Genomic DNA, 19051 nt, shown 5'->3' with positions numbered 1-19051 from the left:
TCTGTCAGGGCCCCAAGCAGAAACCTAGGTTAGGAACAGCAATCCTAAGAACATTTAGGATGCCAAGCCTGAGATGAGTCTTTCGGATGCTAAGATTTGAAACCATCTTGCTCCATTGTCTCTCGGCTGCTGTGTTGTGATACATGAGATACTTCACCACTGTGTCCCTGAAAGTTTGAGTTCATCAAAATACCAACTTCTCCGGACCCGTGTTCCAGACCAGGACTTTTCTATTTGACTCTAGCTCTTTAGAAGGCAGAGCCCCTCTGTACTGTTGGGTTCTTGGTGAGTTGGCAGCCCTTTAACGATACAGATCCAAGGCCCTGCCTCCACTTCCAACCTTGGTCATTTTCATAGCATGATTCCCCCCCACCCACCCATCCCCTCTTCTGCCAGATATCCATCCACATAGGCTGTGGGACTAAGAAGGCTGTCGATGCCAGCCAGACCACCCAAACCCAGATTAATGGAGTTTTACCCAGCTGAGAGATGCTTTTGCACATTTGAACCCCTTCCCAGGACCCTCACAGAGTTTCTTTTGCAACAGACTCCACTCTGGTGCGGTTCAAGTGATTTATTTGATGTCTCCGCTAACCCTGCTACCCTTCAGTATGTTTAAGCCATTAGGAACTCTTAAGCCCATTCCCTACCAGTGGAGCCATGTTATTTCTTATAGCTGCCAAAATGTCCTTAGCAAGGCTCCTTTTTCTTCAGCTCTTCCACTTTGGAAATGTAGATCCTCATGGCATCCATCTTGGACATCCCTTTGTTCACATTCCAGGCCTCCCATTTGGCCTTTGCTCTCACATCTGTGGCTGGAGGGACAGGGATGTTACAGTCGCCCTGGGTGGCCTGCTTGTAGAAGCTGTACACCATCAGTTTCTCCTGATCACTCACGGGCCCCTTCAGCTGTTTGAGGGAAGCGCAGGCCATTTCAAATTCCACTTGGCTCATTGGTGCACCAGAGGCTGGGCCTCTCTGTTCTAAGTGACACCTGGTACTAGAAGAGAGTTGGAAATAAGCAAAGGAGGTGATTATTAGGCCTTGGAATGAAAGGGCAAAGAGATAGTGTGTGAGAACACAGGGCGTTTGTGTGTGTGTGTGTGTGTGTGTGTGTGTGTGTGTGTGTGTTTGATAAAGTACAAGTTGCAGACCAGGCATCCATGCGATTGGTCCTGTCCCACAGTGCTTTTTCCAGTAGGACTGTCCTTCAAAGTTACAAAGGCACCTCTGAGCCCTGAAAATGGACGTTGCCGTTGCCCATAGAAGACCGTGCAGCATGAAAAGCAATTGGGCATTTGTGCGGGTCTCTGAGGCTGGACAGGGAGGGGTGAGTCCCGTGGATCTGCTGCTGGTTAGTGGGCAGCCTGGGGAGGGCCATTCCGTAGGAGTGAATCGTGGGCGGGAGCTGCCCGGGGTTCCTGGGTGAGGGTGAATGAGAGGTCTGGACTAAAGGACTGGACCTCCTGGCCTCAAGAGGCCAGATTCTGCAAGGAGCCGGCCTACGGTACCTGAGGGTAGACGGCTGGGAAGCCTGGGGCCGAGAGGGGGCGCTGTGGGCTTGGGCGGCCCCGACGCCGCGAGCTTGAGGAGGAGGACGGAGTACGCGTGCGCACGGAGCAGCACCCGGCCAGCGGAGTACCGCACGGAAGCCCAGGCGAGCGGTGGGCGGGGCCTGTGACGCCGCCCTTTGTGCCGTGGCGTGGGCGCCGCGTTCTTGGCCTCGGAGTGGGAGGGGCGGCTTAGCCCCGCCGCCAGCTTCGCCGCCATGGACTTAGGTGGGTTCGCGTTTCCCTACTCCGGCCCTCGGGCCGCGCCCCGCAAAGCACCGCCAGGGTGAGCCGAGGCCCTGCGCTCCTCCAGTGGCGCTCTCCGGCTCCGGCTCTGGAGGCTGGGGGTTTTTTGAGGAGTTTTTGGAGACCCGCGGCCGCGAGGCGGGCCTCCAACCCACAGCCCGCCTCGTGTTGGTCCTTCTCGATCCCTCCTCCTCCCCTCGTGGTCTCTTCCCACTGGAAAACAGCGAGCGAATGTAGCCTTGGATCCCCTGAAAGTGCACAGGGCTACTGCACGTGTTTCGGAAATGCCGGGCTGGGAGGGACGGACGTCCGGACCGGTCTTCCTTATTGAGTGAATGCGAGCCAGTGAACAAGTTTCTTAGCAGGTCTCCTAGTCCACAAGGCAGAGATGCTGATACTGTCTTCCTCCCAGAGGCTTGGGGTTTCTTTGAGACCTCGTGCATAACTGGGCGCCTTGCGGTGTCTCGTGCACAGTGGTGCCCCGCAGCCCTCGCTTGCAAGCAGGGGTTGCAACAGCTGAGATGGCACTTTTTAAATCTGGGTGCTGTTTGGTTTGGAGTCTCCTCCTAGGCGGGGTCTGGAAGGAGAGCGGCGTTGATAGAAATCTGTGGCCAACTGCCAAGCCTCCCCACCCTACTAGGTGTGCTCTTTAGAGGGTAAGATGGGGAGGCTGTCCTGGGAGGTACTCCAAGATTTGCAAATAATACGCTGTGGAGAAATGGCTTTGTCCCTAGCCAGCTCTTTAGTGTGGAATGGTAGTTTCGTGCCCCGCAGCTGTGAAGAGTTCTGCCATGGCTCGACTCGGCTGGTTCAAACACTCTGTACAAATTGTGCCTGGGCCGCGAGGTTCCCATCTCTAAAACAGGAGTGATAATCCTCAAGAAGTTAGTTTGATGATTAAATGATTTTATAGGTGTAAAGCTGGGTGTGGTGGCTGATGTCTGACTAGCACTCTTGAGGCAGACGCAGGAGGATCTCAAGAGTTCTAGGCCAACCTGGCCCAAATAGTTTCAAGCCAGCCCTGGCTACGCAACAAGATCCTATCTCAGAGAAAGAAAAAAAAAAAAAAAAAATGTGTGCCACCAAGCCCAGCCCAGTGCCTGCCAGAGTAAGCAGTCACTTCCTAGCACCAGCTACTGATAGTCTTTCAGTTTCCCCTAGCAAGTCTGGGACTTTGTCAAGCACATGTACACAGTGTCTGAAAGGCACATGTTTGGCGTCAGACATCTGCTCAGCTAAGCTGATAAATGCAACAAAGTTGAATTTATAGTCACAACGGAATGGTGTTGGGGGCAGGCAGAACAGCCTGAGCCAGAAAGAACCCTGCCACAGCAGCCTAGCTCTGCCCAACTGCTACTGTGGAAGCCAAGGTGCATTGCCTTCAGGCCTGGATTTAGTAGTGCTGATCCTTGACTTTTTTTTTTGGAGGGGGGGGGTTAAATGGTTAGTGGCCAAGAGATTAATTAGTTGCCTGGAGTCGGTATTTTTTTCCCCCTGGGGGTAGGGGAGGTTTGAGACAGGGTGTCACAATGTACTTTGGCTGGCCTCCTAGAAATCTGCCTCCCTAGAGCCGGGATTAGAAGCATGGGCCACTGGAGTCAGTATTTTTGCTGCTGACCCTGTGACCTATAAGAATGTCGAAGATGTGTTCCTGGGAGCATGGGGGACTGAGGGAAGGGTTAGGCATCTCTGGGCCCTGGGAATGGGTGGGGGTTGTCGGGAACGGTGGCCGTGATCGGTTAGTTGTTACACTCTTAGTTTCTGGGCCAAGTTTTACGCTTTGATAAAGACCTGTGCCCTTTTGTTTCTGTACTGGAGGAGATAAAACAGTGACAAGATGGTCCGGCCAACAACTGGCCATTTAAGTCTGGCCCTTTATGGGCTGACCATTGAGAGATACATAGATCCCTTCCATTCTCCCATTCCCAAAGGATGTTTCCAGAAGATAGCTACCAAAATAGTTCCACAAGTGTGATGCACGTGTGTTGTGTCACGTGACTTTCATGGTTGTACCGTGAACATTATAGTCTCGTGTATGTAGACAGACTCAGCAATGTGCAAAGTCACATTTTTGGAATGACTGAGCTAGGATTTAAATCCGTTTGTCTGATTAAACTCCCATATTGCCTTCCCTTTAAATGTCTGCTCAGTTCTTAGGCCAGTGAATGACTGGCTGCTTTCCTGGGTCCTGCCATAGAGCCGGACCCTTCAGTAGCTTGTCCCTTTTTGACTGGAAGAAACTGCTGGGTGAACTTTTTCCCTGTGAGGCCTGGAACGTTGAAACCCATGAGCAGGACAGTGTTTAGGAAGAAGGGCAGCAGGGCGGGAATACAGCCCAGAGGTCGAGTGCTTGTCCAGTTTGTGCAAGGCTCTGGGCTCCAAGACACAGGCTCAGCTGGGGGTGGTGGTGGCGGCGGCGGCAGCAGCAGCGCACGCCTTTGATCCTCAGGAAGCAGAGGCAGGCGGATCTCTGTGAGTTCAAAGCCAGCCAGTTCCTGGTGAGACTCTGTCTCAAACAACAAAACTAAAATAAAACAATAAACAACCCCCCCCCCTCCAAAAAGAAATGAAGACTGTACATCATCAGTGTTGGGGCTCCATCTGTGTCACCGAGCTCAGGTTTTGTTTTTTAATTATTACATTCTGTGTGTGTATGTGTGGGGACCATCGGTGGAGGTCAGAAGACAGCTTGTAGAGGTTGGGTCTCTCTTGCTGGGTTAGGCCTAGGAATCAAGCTCAGGTCATCAGGCTTGGTGCAGATAGGCACTGAGCCATGTCACTGGCTTTTTTCATGTCTTCCAATACATATTTGGTGGCACTGTCCCTCAGTCCTCTACCCCCTGTAACCTCACACTCCAGCTTTCCTCTTGACACTTTGCTGAGGGATCTTAGTCACTCCCTTGATTTCCATAACTGGCTATATTCACATCAGGCCTTTTCTCCTTTTTTTTTTTTTTTTTTTTTTGTGAGACAGGGTTTCTCTGTGTAGCTTTGCGCCTTTCCTGGAACTCACTTGGTAGCCCAGGCTGGCCTCAAACTCACAGAGATCCGCCTGGCTCTGCCTCCAAGTGCTGGGATTAAAGGCGTGCGCCACCACCGCTCGGCTCTTTTTTTTTTTTTTTTAATTTATTATTTTTCTATTATCAACTTGGTACAGTATAATTTTTTTTAATTTATTAATTATTTATTTTTCTATTATCAGCTTGATACAGTATAATTTTTTTTTGGCCGAATACCATTTATTGAAGGAGGGAGAAGGTCTTAAATACAGGCTTACAGCACAATGGGAGAACCCGGGAGGGCAGAAGTTCACTACCATGTTTTACAGTCTTGCATCTAAGCTGTTAATGCCCATTATGGAGGATACACAGACAAGGAACTTCCCTTAAGCTTTCAGGAGGGTGGAACCCAGCAGGGAATTAGCATAGGGAGGACATCAAGGTCAAGGTCAGGCCTTTTCTCCTTAACTCACTGCCATTGCTGAAAGATGGCACTCACCACATGTTCTACCTCAGACTCCGGGTCCCAGCACTGAACTTACCGTCCCTGTAAGCCTGTCCTGGGGGGCTGGAGAGACGGCGGTTGGTTAAGAGCGAGCACATAAGGTTCTTGTAGAGAACCAGAGTTCAGTTCTCAGCAGCCCCATCGGGTGGCTCTCAGTCACCTCTAACTCCAGCTCCAGAGGCCCAGATAATTCAAATAAATATAAAATACTTACAAAGAAATTTGGAAGCCTGTTCTGAATCCCTCTCTGCCTCTTTCCAGTGGTACCGTTGTCCTCCTGATTTCCATTCTGGAGATCTTGGAAACTGGGTTTTATTTTATTCCTCAGCCAAGTTCTTATGACCCTAACCCTTCAGGAGCTCTTACTAACCAATGCCTTCTTCCTCTTCTGTGGATGTTCAAGGTCATCTTTAACTTGATACTGATGTATCAAGGGGCTGTTTCTCTTAGCCTCCGCTGACCATTCGGAAAACTCGATTAACTCTTGGCTTCTCTGTGCAGGCCCCTTGAATATCTGTGAGGAAATGACTATTCTGCATGGGGGCTTCTTGATGGCTGAACAGCTGTTCCACCCCAAAGCCCTGGTGCAGTTGACAAAGTCCGACTGGGAACATGTGGGGCAGCCCATTGTGGAGGCCTTGAAGGAGATCTCCTCAGCCACAGCACATTCCCAGCCATTTGCCTGGAAGAAGAAAGCACTGATCATCATCTGGGCAAAGGTTCTTCAGCCCTCCCCTCTCAGCCCTTCCGACACCGATACTCGGTGGCAGGAAGATGTGTTCTTCTCCGTGGGCAACATGATCCCGACCATTAACCACACTGTCCTTTTTGAGCTGCTGAAGTCTCTGGAAGCCTCTGGACTCTTCATTCAGCTCCTCATGGCCCTGCCTACCACCATCTGCCGCTCAGAGCTACAGAACTTTCTGGAACACTTGACTATTGACACTTCTTCCAAGGATGTCGCCTTCTTCCTGGATGTCTGGTGGGAGATGATGAAGCACAGGGGTGACCAGCAGGACCCCTTGCTTTCCCAGTTCAGGATGATGGCCCATAAATACTTGCCATCTTCAGATGAGTTCTCCCATCCTCCAAAGAGGTTCAAGTCTGACCCCGATGTCGGTCCCACCATGCCGCTGTTGGCCATGCTGCTTAGTGGGCTGAAGCAAATCCAAAAGAGAATCCTGTGCCTCGGGATGAAGTGTTGTGCGTTGGCTAACTTGGCTGACATGCTGAGTGTGTTTGCACTGATGGAGGACGACCCCCAGGAGGTATCCGCCACCATGTACCTAGACAAGCTAGCCACAGTGATCTCTGTATGGAATTCGGACACCCAGAACCCATACCATCAACAGGCCCTGGCCGAGAAGGTCAAGGAGGCAGAGCGGGACGTGAGCCTCACCTCACTGGCCAAACTCCCCGGTGAGACTGTTTTCATGGGGTTTGAACTCATGCACAACCTGTTGCAGGAGTGGGGTACAGAACTGCAGGACATGCTCAACAGCAGTCAGGGGACAAATTATGACACCTACCGGCTGTGCGACAGTCTGACTTCCTTCAGCCAGAACTTGAAACTCTACCTGGATACTGCCAGCATGTCCAAGGAGGAGAGGCAGGTGGTCTGTGAACTAGCTGAGTGTGTCAGGGACTTCCTGAGAAAAACCAGCCGAGTGCTGAACGACAAGGGCCTCGAGGACATCACCGCCTCCATTGCCATGGCCATCATTGAGCAGAAGATGGACCGGCACATGGAAATGTGTTACATTTTTGCGTCTGAGAAAAAGTGGGCCTTTTCAGATGAGTGGGTTGCCTGCCTGGTTAACAACAGGTCTCTCTTCAGAGAACCAGACTTGGTCTTGAGTCTGCTGGAAACAGTGATGGAAGTCATCAAATCTAACAGGGTTATTCCCCAGTCTCAGATCAAGCAGGTGACCTGCTTGACCTTGGAGTGCTATGCAGACCTCTCCCTACCAGACAAAAATAAAGTCCTTTCTGGTGTCTTGCATTGTTGGGGGCCAAAGGGCCTCTCCGACAGACTGTCTCTTTACTTGGAGGGTTTTCAGGAAGACCTCAACACCACGTTTAACCAGCTGGCACAGAGCACCTCCGAGCAGGGTCTGGCGAAAGCGGTGACCTCCGTGGCCCGCCTGGTGATCCTGTACCCGGAAGTTGTGGTGAAGAGGATGTGCAGCATAGCTGTGAGCAATCTGGGCACTCACAGGTTCCTGGCTCAGATTCTCACGGCCTTCCCTGCCCTCAAGTTCACAGAAACACAAGGGCCCAAGCCACATACCAGCTTCATGGTGTCCTGCCTCAAAGAAACTGTCTGGACAAAGTTCTCTACCCCCAAAGAAGAGAAGCAGTTTCTGGAGCTGGTGAGCTGCCTGATGAATCCTGTGAAACCACAGGGGATTCCCGTTGCCGCTCTTCTGGAGCCTGATGAGGTGCTGAAGGAGTTTGTCCTGCCCTTCTTGATGCTGGACATGGAGGAGGTCGGTCTGAGTCTGAAGCTCTTCATCCAGACCCTTGAAGGCAGCGTGAGCCTGGAGGAGTATTGGCTGCAAACCTGCTCCCCGTTCCCGCTGCTCTTCAGCCTTTGCCGGCTCCTGGACAGCTTCAGCAAGTTCTGGCAGCTCCCTCGGGAGAAGCGCTGCCTCCCGCTGGACAGCAAGGATCTTGTGACCCACATCCTGGAGCTCCTCTGCGAGATTGTGCTGGCCAACGCCGAGACCTTCTCCCCCGACACCTGGGCCAAGTCCCTGTCCTGGCTCCACCGCAAGGTGGACCAGCTGGACTGGACTGTGGGCCTGAGACTGAAGAGCTTCTTTGAAGGACACTTCAAGTGTGAGGTGCCAGCCACCCTTTTCGAGATCTGTAAGCTCTCTGAGGCCCAGTGGACCTCGCAGGCCCATGAAGGCTATGGGCCTGGCACGGGGCTTCTCGCCTGGATGGAGTGCTGCTCCGTCTCCAGCAGTGTCTCTGAAGAGATGCTCACCCTCTTAGTGGTGGATGTGGACAATCCCGAGGAGGTCAGATTATTTAGCAAGGGCTTTCTGGTGGCCCTGGTCCAGGTCATGCCGTGGTGTAGTCCCCAGGAGTGGCAGTGCCTGCAGCAGCTGACCAGGAAGCTGCTGGGGAAGCAGCTCCTTCACGTCCCTTACAGCCTGGAGTACATTCAGTTTGTCCCCCTGCTCAACCTGAGGCCCTTTGCCCAGGAGCTCCAGCTCTCCGTCCTCTCCTTGAGAGCCTTCCAGTTTCTCTGCAGCCAGAGCTGTTCTAACTGGCTCCCTATGGACGGCTGGAGCCATGTGGTCAGACTCCTCTGTAGCAGTCTGTCCAGTATCCTGGATGCAGTCAGGTTGATCCAGCCGGGGGGCCCCTGGGCCCAGGGACAGGAAGGGGACTTGACTCAGGAAACCTTGTTTGTGTATACCCAGATGTTCTGTCATGTTCTGCACATCATGGCCATGCTCCCCCAGGAGGTCTGTGAGCCCCTGTACGTGCTGGCTTTGGAAATCCTTACCTGCTATGAAACCCTAAGCAAGGCCAACCCTTCTGTGGGCTCCTTGCTCCAGAAGGTCGACGAGCAGCGCTTCCTAAAGTCTATCGCTAAGAACATTAGCCCCGAGGAGCGGCGGCAAACCCTGCTACAAAAGATCAACAACTTCTGACCTTGGAGGGCGGAACAAAAGCCAAAGCCGTCCCTCCAGCAGGGTGTTCCTGCAGGGCCCAGGGCTGCACAACCTTACGGTTAGGTGAGAATGTACACAGGATGAGAGGGATACAGTACAGGAGCAGTGTAAAGAAAACAGTTTCGTAGCTATTTGTCACATACGACTACAATAAAACTCTTTTGGATTTCATCTTGTCTTGAGCCTTTCTCAGAAGTTTGGGCTTAAATATGCTCCAAAGTTAGGGTTAGGTAATCTTTAGGATCAAGTCAAGCCAGTGGGGCGGGTGTGGGAGTGTACACCTGTGACATCAGCCTTTGGGAGGCTGAGGGTGGCAGTCTGGACTACATAGTAACATCCAAAAGTTAAAAAAAAACAAGTCCAGCTGGGGAGGAACATGTCTGTAACTGAACTTCTCCACCTAGACTGGCAGTAAGCCCAAAGGTGGAGCTACTTAGTAGAAAAAAATACACAGTTACATGTTCTTTTCACTGAGGTCTCTTGGAGTCTTCAGCTAGGCTTGCCAACAGTATATCCCTATAATCCCAGTGTTGGAGTAGAAGGATACATGTTCTTTTCACTGAGGTCTCTTGGAGTCTTCAGCTAGGCTTGCCAACAGTATATCCCTCTAATCCCAGCGTTGGGGGGGCTGAAGTAGAAGGATCCTAAGTTCAAGGCTAGCCTGGGCTGCTAGCAAGCATTTTAGCACTTCCATCTTTTTTTCCAAGGTTATCGCAAAACGGGCACATGTGGGAAGGGCTCATTTGGCACTGGCTGTGACTTGTGTGCCAGAGAGGCCTGCACCTTTGTTGGAGGATTGAACCATGAAACACTGGTAAGGGGGTAATAACCATCCATTCAGCACAGCCAGGAGGGGCTGTGCTAAGCCAGGGCCGGTGAACAGCTGATACCCTGGAGTGGCATCTTCGTTTTGATGAGTGAATGGCAGAGGTAACAATGCGTGCAGAAGCATAAAAATGAGTGTGAAAGACACTATTACACAACTCTTGAGAACTGGTTAGGGAGGTATCATTTCGGGGGATGAGAGAAAAGGTCCCGTCACCTCCTGCATTCCACACCCTCATTTAAAATGGTTTACTACTTTTCTCCTACCTACTGTTCTGTGGTCAACAGGCCGGCTTCCACTCTCCCAACTCCTAATTGGGATTCACCAGAGGAAGCCAGACTTGAAGTTACATGTGAACACTGAGCTTGAACTCTGGCCACCTTCCGTGAATCCTTTGGTACCTTGAACCAACATGTTGGACGAAGGTATGAATAAGACCTGCCTGGAAGTCAGTCACATTCCATGGTCAGACTAGGATCCCACACACCAGTCTGTCAAGCTGGGTCTCAGGATGTTTGAGGAAGTCAGTGCCAATGCACTTAGCAAATAAGAAACAGGATTTAGTGCAATTTAATCACCATACGGATGACTTGTGGATACATGGACAGTAAACAAAACACAAAACAGCATTTTTTTTTTAAAATGGCACCTATTAAAGACTGAAACTCAAAATTTGAGGCAATCATCCAGTCCTTTAAAAGTCCATGAAGAGTGAATTATAAGGCACTTGTAGTGTTTCTGCTGCTACCTGGAAGTGGCGGCAGGTGCCCTCAAACCCAGCCTGTTGGGAGGGAGGGTCAGCGCTCCACCACATCCGACTGCACACGGCTACCACGTTGGTCCACAGGACGTGCTCTGGCCAGCTTGGCTGCCCTCATGTTCTCTAGTCTGTGGCTAAATGGCCGCACATTCAATACAGAAATGGGTCTCTTCAGGAAGCGATGGCCTGCTTGAGACCTCAAAGGTTGGAATGCAGATGGCTGTGTCCATTTTGAACGAAAAGGGCAGTGTCAGAGTGGGATGACCCGGTTGGTCGTCCACTGTAGAAGCCATCACTTCACTTTGTCCTGGGGTTCGGGACCAGCTTTCTATGTGGACGCAGAGAAAACTGGGTACGAGAGACTATGCTACAAAGAGAATAGTGTCGGGGACTGCTTGCAACAAGCTCACAAGTTTGTGCTACTGGTCTTTATACCAAGCCAGCCTGCAAAGGCGCTGGCCTCTGCTGGCCGCCTGACCTACTCAAGTCTTCAGGCTCTCAGCCCTGCCTCTTTCCCATTGTCAACCCTGCTGACTGGAAGTCAGTAGGATGAGAATTCATTGTTGATACACAGAGGAGAAGACCAGGGCTGTCTAGTAAACAGTAAAAGACTACACACCCACAATGGTTTTCCTAGTGTTGGAAAACTGACGCTACTTCAGAAACCAAGTGGTCCCTTGCTTTTGGTCCAGTATTATGGATGTTGCCCTGAGTGGGGAGAGCAGTGCATCACCTCCCAGAGCTCTTGTCAGAGGCCCAAGGAAGGCTCCTCAGGCTTGCATGAAAACTACTTTGCTGCGGTGGAGGTTTGACAGGATCCAAGTTATCACCGGGGGGTGGGGGGGCGGGGGGGGGGGGGAGAAAAGTGCTTTTGCAAAAGGAGCAGGTTAGAAGGGGGAGGTAATGGGGATTCTTACAAAGAAAACCTCAAATCCAGAGGCTTATCAATATCCAGAAGGCAGAAGCTACCCCAGGCACAATTTGGTCCTTGGAATACTGAGTAGAGGAGGCAGCTAGTGTGAGTGCCTGACTCCTGAGATTAATTAACCGTTCTTTTTGGCTTTGGCAGTGTCAAAGAGCCGGGCTGCCTTCTTGCACAGCAGTGAGAACCAGTAGAGCTGGGGAGAGATGAGGATGGCATTGGCCACATTGCAGTGCATAGGAATATTAAACGGCACTCGGAGTATGCTTATTCCTTTGTACTGGCCATAGGACCAGTACATGTAGGGGAAGAGAAGGATCCGGCAGAAGAGGAAGGTGGTCAGCGTGAGGATTCCATTGACCTTGTAAAGAAGGGTATGCTGCTGCTTCAGCTGCAAGGAAAAAGGAAGGAGAAGACAAGGTCACCAAGAGGATGGGTCATCGGGTACGGAACCCAGCCTTACCACAGTCAAGCAGGTTCTTGTACAAGTCAAGGCCTACAGCGCTAAATGGCTTGGCACTTAGACAGACAGAGACACACACACAAGCAGGTATGCAGGCCCATGCATGTCCCCATGGAGACCAGAAGATGCTAGTTGTCACCCTCTCACTCTCTGGGGACAGGGTCTCACTGAACCCAGAGCTCACCCTTTCAGCTAGGCTGCACACTCAGCCATGCCTAGCTTTTACAAGAACCAAGATGGTATTTGCTTCTGGCCCAGTATTATGGATGTTGCCCTGAGTGTGTGTGTGTGTGTGGGGGGGGGTAACACTGCTTTGGTGCAGTAAGCTGTCTTGCCCACTGAGCTCTCTCTTCAGCCATCATATACAGCCTCATAAGTTTACCAAAAGTGATGCTGAATTTGACCCAAGCCACCTCTCTTATAGGTGTATAAGAACAAGTGTGTGTGTGTGTGTGTGTGTGTGTGTGTGTGAGAGAGAGAGAGAGAGAGAGAGAGAGAGAGAGAGAGAGAGAGAGAGAGAGAGAGAGAGAGAGGTTCCTCCACCTGGTCTGGATGATGATGTAACCTGTCAAAGAGTCTCTTCTCCTGGCTCTAAGATCTCACCAAACCCCGGTCTCCAGAGACAGGGTAGGATCTGTCCCCTCCGCCCTCACATCTGCGGTTTTACTCACACATACCTGAATCAGAACTCTGCCCAGCGACACAAACGGAGTACTCAGTTCTGCTGTGAAGATGCAGCCGACAAAGAAGTCTCCAAGTTCTCCACGGAGCTTCTGCAGAGAGAGAGAAGAAAGGTGACTGAGATGTAGAGCTTCAGAAACCACCAGAAGGAAAATCCTAACAGGCTATAGGGAAAAGATAGCCATGAGACCCTGAAGGGAGAAAAATGTTAACAGGCAAGTGGCCATCCAGTTAATATCCTGTTGCTTCCCTGCCAATCATGTGGGGAGGACCCAAAGTCAAATGCAGATAGGCTCACTGAGTCCTACAGCAGAGCAGGCTTTGTCTGATTTTAGGGACAATAGGGAGGAACTCTGGTGCCTCTGTGTCAAAAGCACTGGGCCTGTTCAGTCATCGAAGTATGTGCTAGAAGGCAAAATCCTTACCGAATGGATGGAGTGCCTTCTTTTTTTCTTCCTGAAATAGCAGCCTACCTGATGGACCGACCTGCTCGGTAACACTGGACTGAGAAGACGTGGGGCAAAGAGACGGCTCAGCTGGTAAAGGCAATGGCCTGGCAACCTAAGTGGGACCCTCATACCACCTACAGCCTGTATGGTAGCAGAACTGACTTCTCCGAGTTGTCCCCTGGCCTCCTCACTTGTGCCCGTACACACACACACACACACACACACACACACACACACACACACACACACACACACAAAGGAAGTAAGAAAATAGAGTGTGCTGGATGTGGTAGTGCGTGCTTTTAATCTCAGCACTCTAAGACAGGAAGATGGCTACACATTTGGGAACAGTCGGGTCTACATAGTGAGATCCTGCCTCAAAAGAAAAGAAAATAAACACACGGGGCTGGAGAGATGGCTTTGTGGTGAAGAGCGCTTGCTGCTCTTCCAGGGATGAATCTGGTTCCCAGCACCATCGTCAAGCAATCCAGAACGACCTGGATCTCCAGCTCCGAGGGATCTGATGCCACTACTGACTTCCACAGGTACCCGCACACCCACTTCAATAAAATAAAGCAGAAATGACGTTGATGTCTACTGGTGGGACAGGCCTATAATTCCAGCTCCAGGAGAAGCTGAGGTCGGTGGGCTACAAGGCCAAGGTCAACCTGAGCAACTCAGACTATTTCAAAAAGTCAAAAGAGCTGGGGGCACAGATGAATGAATGGTAGGCTGCTTTCCCATCATGAGCAAGGTGCTAATTTAATTCCTGGTAATGGGAAAAAAACCAAAAACCAAAACAGGACAGGAAACAGCTCAGGAGTTAAGGACACTGGCTGCTCTTCCAGAGGACCCAGGTTCAATTCCCATCACCCATATGGTGGCTCAAATCACCAGTAACTCTGGTTCCAGGGAATCCACCTATAGTTCTGGCCTCTACAGCCTCCAGATAAGCAAGTTGTGCACAGACATACATGCAGGCAAAAACACCCATACATACACAATAGAAACAATCTTTGAAAAAGTAACAATGTGGCACATGCCTTTAATCCCAGCACTCGGAAGGCAGAGGCAGGCGGATCTCTGTGAGTTCCAGGCCAGCCTGGGTTATAGAATGAGTTCCAGGACAGCCTGGGTTATAGAGTGAGTTCCAGGACATGCTCCAAAGCTACACAGAGAAACCCTGTCTCAAAAAACAAAAAAAGAAGAAAGAAAGAAAGAAAGAAAGAAAGAAAGAAAGAAAGAAAGAAAGAAAGGAAGGAAGGAAGGAAGGAAGGAAGGAAGGAAGGAAGAAAGAAGCAAGGAAGGAAGGAAGGAAGGAGAAAGAGAGAGAAAGAAAGAAAAAGAGAGAAAGAAAGAAAGAAAGAAAGAAAAAGAAAGTAAGAAGGGAAAGAAAGAAGGAAAGAAAAGAAAGAAAAAGAAAGAAAGAAGGAAAGAAAGAAAGAAAGAAAGGAAGGAAGGAAGGAAGGAAGAAAGAAAGAAAGAAAGAAAGAAAGAAAGAAAGAAAGAAAGAAAGAAAGAAAGAAAGAAAGAAAGAAAGAAAGAAAAAGTAACAATGTTGGCTAGAGTCACAGACATTGCAGGTGCTATGGTTTTCCTCCACTGCTTGCATGGAAGACCGAACCCAATGAGGTAGTTAGCAGGAGGTGGGCAGAGCACAGAAGGGAAGGAAAAGGACTCTCGCACTCCTAAGGAATGACCAAGGTAGTTCCAGTGGCGGAATGGCTGGTGAGGCTGTTGTCCCGAGAGGCTGTACCTGTGAGACAGGTACAAGGACAAACAGGATGACCGCATGATGCGTGACCATTAGGCGGTTTTCAATCAGGAAGTTCCGGAAGATGGTGGCACGTCGGAGTTTCTGGTCTCTGGTTCGGCACCATTCACAGAGGTACATGGCGTAGCAGTCGTAGATCATGTATGGTATCAAAAACCAGACATATTCTCTGGCAAGCCAGTGCCTGAAAGAAAGCACAGGGACAGACAAAAGAGTCATGGACGTCAGTGATGGAGCACAAAGTCGGTCTCTTCACTGGCTCTCTCCAGCTCTGTTCTCAGTCAGCTAGTACTTTGGGCCCTTCCCGGTGAAGAGGGCGAACTATTAAGGAGGGTATCTCTAAATTACAAAGCAGACACGTGAGGGTCGAGGGTAAAAAGCAGGCATCCATCCTGCCTGGATATACGGGTGGTTTACTGTAACCATTCGCCGGGTTCCACCACTTATCTACAGACTTCGAGTTTTTTGATAGAAACTGACTTCGATGGAGATAAACTTCCCAGTGATTCAGCAGCTCCACCAAGGAACTGGTTTGGAAGGTCTTCTAAATCACAAGTCCAACCTTTCCAGTTTAACTCCTCAGTTGCTCAACCCTTGGGAGTTTCGGGGTTTAACTTCTAGATCTACACAATTTCTCTCGCTTCTGCATGCCCCACTGCAGACAATTTGTAGAGAGCACCCTGGCCATGTTCTTTCCTTATCTATGGTTAACTGGGGGTTCCAGTCATTCATAAAAGTATGGGGCCAGCTAGATGTGGCATAGTGGGTTAAGACGCTTGCCTGACGACCCCTGAGTTCAATCTCCAGGACCTGCGTGATGAAAGGAGAGAGTCATTTCCCGCAAGCTGCCTGACCTCCACAAGTACAACATGGTTTGTGTGCACGCACACACTAAATGCATAAATTTACTTTAAAAAGAAAAGTGTGCATAGAAATGGGTTTGGACTTCAAGGACCACAGCACAGCAACTAAATACCAAGAGAGGCTGGGGCAGAAGAGGTCCATTTCCTGGCCTGATCTGGGGCATATATGTGTTCCTATAACTTGCCCAGTAGGAGCGAAACAACATTTGCTGAGCCAAAATGATGTTTTGCTACTGTTCTAGCATACACAGGAAGGACAATGTCTGCACTGACCAACATCACACAAAAACTTCATATGAAGAAACATTTAAATTGGAATCTGCCCTATGCTAGGGAGGATTAGATTTGTTTAGTAAATTTTTTTTTTTTTTAATGGTTTTTCAAGACAGGGTTTCTCTGTGTAGCTTTGCGCCTTTCCTGGAACTCGCTTTGCAGATCAGGCTGGCCTCGAACTCACAGAGATCCTCCTGCCTCTGCCTCCCGAGTGCTAGGATTAAAGGCGTGCGCCACCACCGCCCGCCCGGCCATTCTTTAGTAAATTTTTGAGCAACCGTGTTAGAAGAGGAAACTCAGTATACAGTTCTCAAACTACCTAACCATCAGGTCACCTGAAGTGCTTGTGAAGCACTCTGTTCCCCAGAGTCTAAACCCATGTCTAGGATCCAATCTGTATGTTTCACCTTGTCTCAGGTGACTTCCCAAGGAGCCAGTCCACTGAACTGCGGCACCGGGAAGCTAGAGAGGATGCCATGTGAGGGTGCCAAGCTAGAGAGGGTGCCATGTGAGGGTGCCAAGCTAGAGAGGGTGCTAACTCTGTTCCTGAATTAGCTCCACATTTATCACAGCTCAGCTCAATCAAAAAAGAATGGAATAGAGGGAAATAATAATGGCACATAAATAATAACGTCACTTGTAGGCAAACTGATTAGCCAGCGTTTCTCAGGGCCCAAAGATCTAAGACCTGTTCTAATGCCCATCAACGGACTCACTGCTTCTCAGAGCCGTTTCAGGTAGAGCGACTGCCAAGAGCAGGTATGGCGGCCCACACCTTCAGTCCCAGCACTGAGGAGGCAGAGGCAGGCGGATCTCCGTGAGCCGAGGCCAGTCCAAACTACATAACGAGACACTGTTTCAGAAAGAAGAAGAGACATAAGAGGAAAAATATGAAATGGTGCCGGCAAGATCAACCCGCAGGAAGATCCCAGGTCACCGTGAGACAGTCTCCTTCTGGTTCCTCTTCCAGCAGGGAAACAGGCACCCTGCAGGGTGGAAAATCGGGAAAGGCCACCCAACTTTCCCTGGACACCTGCCTGTCACCCTTGAGCTTCTCGGAAGAGAAAAGAGTGGTTCAAAGAGCCAAGCGGGAAGATAGATAAATAAATAAAAACATCCTGATGTGGTGGCACGTATCTGCTCTTCCGCCCTGGGGAGACAGATGGAGGAGGAGGGCTACAAGTTCCAAGCCGGTCAGGTCTACAGATAAAACAAAAGCAACACCACTCCCCAGGTTTAAATAGGATGGCCCCTTCTGGTCTTTATTCGTCTCACTGAAGCGTCACAGACGTCCATTTTCTGGCCTGACTTTGGGCACAAAAGTGTCCGTTTTCTGAAGGCAGCAGAAACCTCTTCATTATCTTGAGCAAAGGAAAAGCAAGTGCGGCATCTGCAGGGAATGGGAGGGTGGACTTCTGCTGTCAATAGGAGTTGGCTACACACTGTGCTACTATCTCTGCTAAAGAATGTCCCAAAGGGAGGCCGAGCGGGGGTGACACACTCCTTTAATCCCAGCACTTGGGAGGCAGAGCCAGGCGGATCTCTGTGAGTTCAAGGCCAGCCTGGGCTACAGAGTGAGTTCCAGGAAAGCCACAAAGCTATACAGAGAAACCCCGTCTCCAAAAACAAAAACAAACAAACCAAAAAAGAATGTCCCGGAGGGAGAACCCAGTGAAAGCATTTCAAAGAACCAAAAGCCATACTCCTACTTATAAAGAGGGACGGTGGGACTACACTGTCCTCGAACACAACATTCTTTAGCCACGCCCAGTCTCTTGCTCTCTAACATTTTCCACACTCCCCTCGGTTCTCCTAAGTTAGGATGCAGGAAGCAATGAGAAGGCACTAATTAGGGAGCACAGGTTTTCCCACCAGGCAGTCACATACATCACAGGACGACAAAGAATATAGCGCCTGTGAGCCACTAAAATGTGAAAACGCTGGGGGATGGGGAATCCCTCAACCCGGGTATTTGCACTTCCACCTGGGATGGGACATTACCTGTCTGTGACCACGTCGCTGCAGGAGCCGATGATGATGAGCCCCGCCCAGGTGGCCAGCACTGCTTGCACCGAGGACACCAGCCTGAGGTGGGGCAGAGAAGAGAAACCAAAGAAAGCGTTCTTACTCCATGACTGCGGACAGCACAAAGCCCCACTCTCCAACCTGCTTGTCCCGGGCCGAGGCGCCCTCCGGGGCGGCCATGGCGTCGCGATGCCCCGAGCGGGGGGTAGCAGGCAGGGAGACGCACACGCCCTTCCCGATCGGGCCCGCCCCGCACCGAGGGGCGCTTCCCGCCGCCCCCTTTCCGCCTGCAACCCCGCGCAGGCCCGGAGCGGAGGGCAGCGCCCCGCCAGGGCGGTCGGCTGGGCCCCCGCGGTACCTGGTGCCGACCGTCAGGCAGTCGTTGTCCGTCCATCCCGGCCGCGAGCGGCGCAGCGCCCAGGTGCTGAGCGCGAAGAGCCCCGGGAAGAAGAGCGCGCCGCTGGCCAGCGTCAGCAGCATCGGTGCGGGTGCGAGTGCGGCCGCTCGCTGCGCAGCGTGCTTGGGGCTGGCGGCTCGGCGGCGCGGCCCGCTCTCCCTATTTCTAACCTCCTCCCGCTCCGCCCGGCCGCCGCCACTCGGGCCCCGCCGGCACTGGCCGCCAGCCCCCGGCGCTCCCCCGCGTGACCAGCGCGCCGGCCGCGATAGGCGCGGGCAGGAGCTGGGGCGGGGTCTAGTCGCGAGGCTGCCGAGTCCCCTGTCTGTCACCGCGGGCGCGTGCAGGGGCCTCCCTGCAGGACGTGCACCCGGGCGGGCGCGATGGGTGCCAGGGAGGATCGGGCGGGTTGTGGCCGCCTGCCCTCCCTCATCCACGGATCCACCGAGCATCCATCGTCGCTTCCAAAGGGAGTTTAAATGGCCTTCCTGCCCATCAGGGAGTGGCTTCTTCGGAATCGCCAAGAAGGCTTGAAAGCCTGTGTTCCTCCTTTCCTGCTGTGGTACTTGTAGACCTCTTGGCTTTGGGTCCAAATACTACCTGAGTCTTGGTAACTGTGTATCTGTGCTGAG

At 51.4% G+C, this 19051-nt stretch overlaps 3 protein-coding genes across 5 annotated transcripts in view; 1 reads left to right on the top strand and 2 right to left on the bottom strand.

Annotated features, from left to right (window-relative positions):
* Positions 1-559: 559 nt before the first annotated feature.
* On the bottom strand, positions 560-2955 carry LOC102914109 (diazepam-binding inhibitor-like 5). Of its 2 annotated transcripts, none has more exons than XM_076542915.1 (2): positions 1512-2955; positions 560-1000 (listed from the first exon to the last, which is right to left on the bottom strand). In XM_076542915.1, the coding sequence occupies exons 1-2, from the start codon at positions 1768-1770 to the stop codon at positions 984-986; spliced, it is 276 nt and encodes a 91-aa protein (XP_076399030.1). In that variant the 5' UTR covers positions 1771-2955; the 3' UTR covers positions 560-983. The 2 variants fall into 2 exon arrangements, with proteins under 2 accessions (XP_076399030.1, XP_006977473.1); XM_006977411.4 differs by having other exon boundaries at positions 1512-1646.
* Gemin4 (gem nuclear organelle associated protein 4) lies at positions 1643-9160 on the top strand. The gene is made up of 2 exons (XM_006977410.4): positions 1643-1778; positions 5802-9160. Exons 1-2 carry the CDS (start codon positions 1769-1771, stop codon positions 8966-8968), a joined length of 3177 nt encoding a protein of 1058 aa, XP_006977472.1. The 5' UTR covers positions 1643-1768; the 3' UTR covers positions 8969-9160.
* Positions 9161-10369: 1209 nt separating this feature from the next.
* Positions 10370-19051, bottom strand: part of Tlcd3a (TLC domain containing 3A) — a 29873-nt gene continuing 21191 nt past the window's right edge. The window contains exons 1-5 of one of the 2 annotated variants that reach the window (XM_006977409.3): positions 18384-18643; positions 18002-18085; positions 14847-15048; positions 12638-12733; positions 10370-11888 (exon numbers count right to left, since the gene is read on the bottom strand). In XM_006977409.3, coding sequence (XP_006977471.1) covers positions 11619-11888; positions 12638-12733; positions 14847-15048; positions 18002-18085; positions 18384-18505 — 774 coding nt within the window. In that variant the 5' untranslated portion in view covers positions 18506-18643 and the 3' untranslated portion in view covers positions 10370-11618. Of the gene's footprint in view, positions 11889-12637; positions 12734-14846; positions 15049-18001; positions 18086-18383; positions 18644-19051 lie in introns of those variants that run through there. The other variant, XM_042282415.2, reaches the window with a different exon arrangement.

The sequence above is a fragment of the Peromyscus maniculatus genome, chromosome 8, assembly GCF_049852395.1.
Source record: "Peromyscus maniculatus bairdii isolate BWxNUB_F1_BW_parent chromosome 8, HU_Pman_BW_mat_3.1, whole genome shotgun sequence".
NCBI classification, from domain to species: domain Eukaryota; kingdom Metazoa; phylum Chordata; class Mammalia; order Rodentia; family Cricetidae; genus Peromyscus; species Peromyscus maniculatus.
Note: the sequence above shows the minus strand (reverse complement) of the source record. Positions and strands in the feature narration are given on the sequence as shown.

What these genes read in the sequence shown, in the direction of transcription:
- LOC102914109 (XM_076542915.1), bottom strand. Translation starts at nt 1,770, where the DNA reads ATGGCGGCGAAGCTGGCGGCGGGGCTAAGCCGCCCCTCCCACTCCGAG.